Source organism: Gordionus sp. m RMFG-2023, chromosome 5 (genome assembly GCF_954871325.1).
Source record: "Gordionus sp. m RMFG-2023 chromosome 5, tfGorSpeb1-WG-v2, whole genome shotgun sequence".
NCBI classification, from domain to species: domain Eukaryota; kingdom Metazoa; phylum Nematomorpha; class Gordioida; order Chordodea; family Parachordodidae; genus Gordionus; species Gordionus sp. m RMFG-2023.
In genome coordinates, this window is record NC_088779.1 from 10958635 (window position 1) to 10961187 (window position 2553).

The 2553-nt window shown below is 22.6% G+C and overlaps 1 protein-coding gene across 1 annotated transcript; it reads left to right on the forward strand.

The window, feature by feature from the left end:
- Positions 1-451: 451 nt before the first annotated feature.
- On the forward strand, positions 452-2022 carry LOC135929660 (lupus La protein homolog). The gene is made up of 2 exons (XM_065466346.1): positions 452-1249; positions 1294-2022. Exons 1-2 carry the CDS (start codon positions 511-513, stop codon positions 1932-1934), a joined length of 1380 nt encoding a protein of 459 aa, XP_065322418.1. The 5' UTR covers positions 452-510; the 3' UTR covers positions 1935-2022.
- Positions 2023-2553: the final 531 nt, after the last annotated feature.

Consider the following 2553-nt stretch of genomic DNA (forward strand, 5'->3'; position numbering starts at 1 on the left):
GAGCATCTCTGAACTTTCAAAAATCACCCAAAAAAATATTCATTTAAAAAAATGAAGAAATTATGTTAAGAAAATATTTTGAAACAAATGAATGAATTCTCAGCAAAAATTTTTATCATAAGCTTTGTTTATTAAATGCGTTATCAAAATTAATTGTACCAATTTTATAAATTAAATTCGTAATAATTAGATTCGATAAATAGTTATATTGTTTATAAGTAAAATTTGATTCATTTTTTCATTCATCCTGACTGAGAATAATCGTGAGTTTTATTTTCTTTTCCTTATACACTACATGAATAACTATTATTTTTACTTAAAAAATTAAGCAAATACTTAGATTTCAAAATAGTTACATCATTCTATCTATTTTTTTTTAAATTTAATTCCTATATCAATAACCATCCTAATTTTGACTTTTACTAAACATATTTTATTTCTTTTTTAAAAAAGGCTTATTAATAATAAGAAACCACAAACATCATTCAATTTCCTTATATTTTACACATCATGACCCTTGAAAATGATACTATAAATATTGGTGAAAAAATATTGTCACAAATCAATTACTACTTTAGTGATTATAATTTAAGTAGAGATGTATTTCTATTGAATAAAATGAAAGAAAATAATGAAGGTTGGATCAGCATAGATACCTTAATTAAATTTAATAGACTAAATCAAATATGTGATCAACCAGACCTGATTTTGAAGGAGTTATCACAAATTATAAAACTCAAAAATTCAGATGTCGATAAAGGATTTTTAGTTGTCGACATGGAAAATAGGCAAATTAAAAGAAATAATGATGAATATCCTATTCCAAAAGATTTTAAAAATTATTTTAAAAAATTGATTAATCATTCTATATATGCAAAGGGATTTCCTAAAAACTCCACTCTTGATGAAATAAGCAAATATTTTGCAACAAATTTTGGTCCTGTATTAAATGTTTATTTACGTTATTATATCATTAATGATAAAAAAACAAAGAGCATGCAATCAAAAAATGATGGAAATGTTAATAATTTACAATCAGACAATAAAACAAAAACTTTTAAAGGTTCAGTTTTTGCCACATTTGAAAATGAGTGTGATGCTAACAAATTCTTAGAAACTCCAACATTATATAAAGGAAAAGAATTAATTAAAATGTATAAACATTTATATGAAGCTCAAAAAAAGTTAGAATATGAAGAAAGGAAAAACTCTAAAAAAGATAAGAACCCTATGGCTAATGGAACAGAAGGTAATTTTTAATTAACTTATATATATATATTTATTCATTTTTAGATGATAAGAAAATTGTATCTGATAGAGTACAACAATTAATTCAAAAGGGTAATATTTTACATATTGTTGGTTTTGATGTTAGTGATGACAAAACAACCAGACATACACTTAAAGAAGTTTTTGACACTTATTCAAAAGTAGCTTGGATTGAATTTGAACCTGGAGATAAGCAAGCTTATATTCGTTTTACGGGAGAAGAGAATGTTGCAAAATTAGTATTAGATAAATTAAAAGCAGAAATAATAACAAATGATGAACAAGTTTCTGATAATATAATCAAAAATGATGTAATATCAGATAATTGTGACATCTCCATAAAAAATAATACAGGTGATAATGATAAGAAAATACCAGATATTAATGACAGTTTAACTAAATGCAATATGGATTGGAAATTAAATTTGGGTGAGAATTATCCTAAATTACAATGCAGAATATTGAAAAATGATGAGGAATTTAATTATTGGGTAGGAATTGTTGATAAAATAACAAAAAGCAGTAATAATAATAACAATTTTAACAAAAAAAAGGGCAAAAAGAATAAACAAAAAGGAAATTTTAATAACAAAAAAAACTTTACAAGGAAACGAAAAGGTGAAGAATCCAACACAAATGTCTCCAAAATTCAAAAAACAGATTAATTACAAATAGAATGTAATCATATTAATAAATATTTGTATAAAAAAATAAAAAGTTTTATATATCTGACTAAATTTTGTATTTTATGTATCAGCCAATTTATATCACCTAATTGATTAAATAATCCTGAATAGCATGTTATTAATACTCTACTTAATTTTGAAAATATTGTAAAAATTAATTTTTTTGACTATACTAAGAATCCCGGAAATGGCTCATATTTAAAAAAATTAATATAGAATCATGTATAGTCTTTAAGAGGATTCTGAAGATGTTGATATTAACTCTTTAAATTTTAATATTAAAAAAGGATTTTTTTACTAAACCAAGAATCTCCATTAAAAGATGCAATCAAATTTAAAAAAATAAAATTAGGTATATAACTCTTCAAGAGGATTCAGAAAATTTATGTTAACATTTTTTAATATTAAAATATTGAAAATATTAATTTTTGCCTTGGGATTCATAGTTTAGTCAAATTTTTTTTAGTGTTTTTCCAATATCCCACTAATATTTAAAAAGAAAATTAATTATGTTTACATTTTTTGAATCACACTGAAGATATAAAATTGAATCTATTTGAATTTTTTAATAATAGTCCATAATAAGGATTCTTATTTT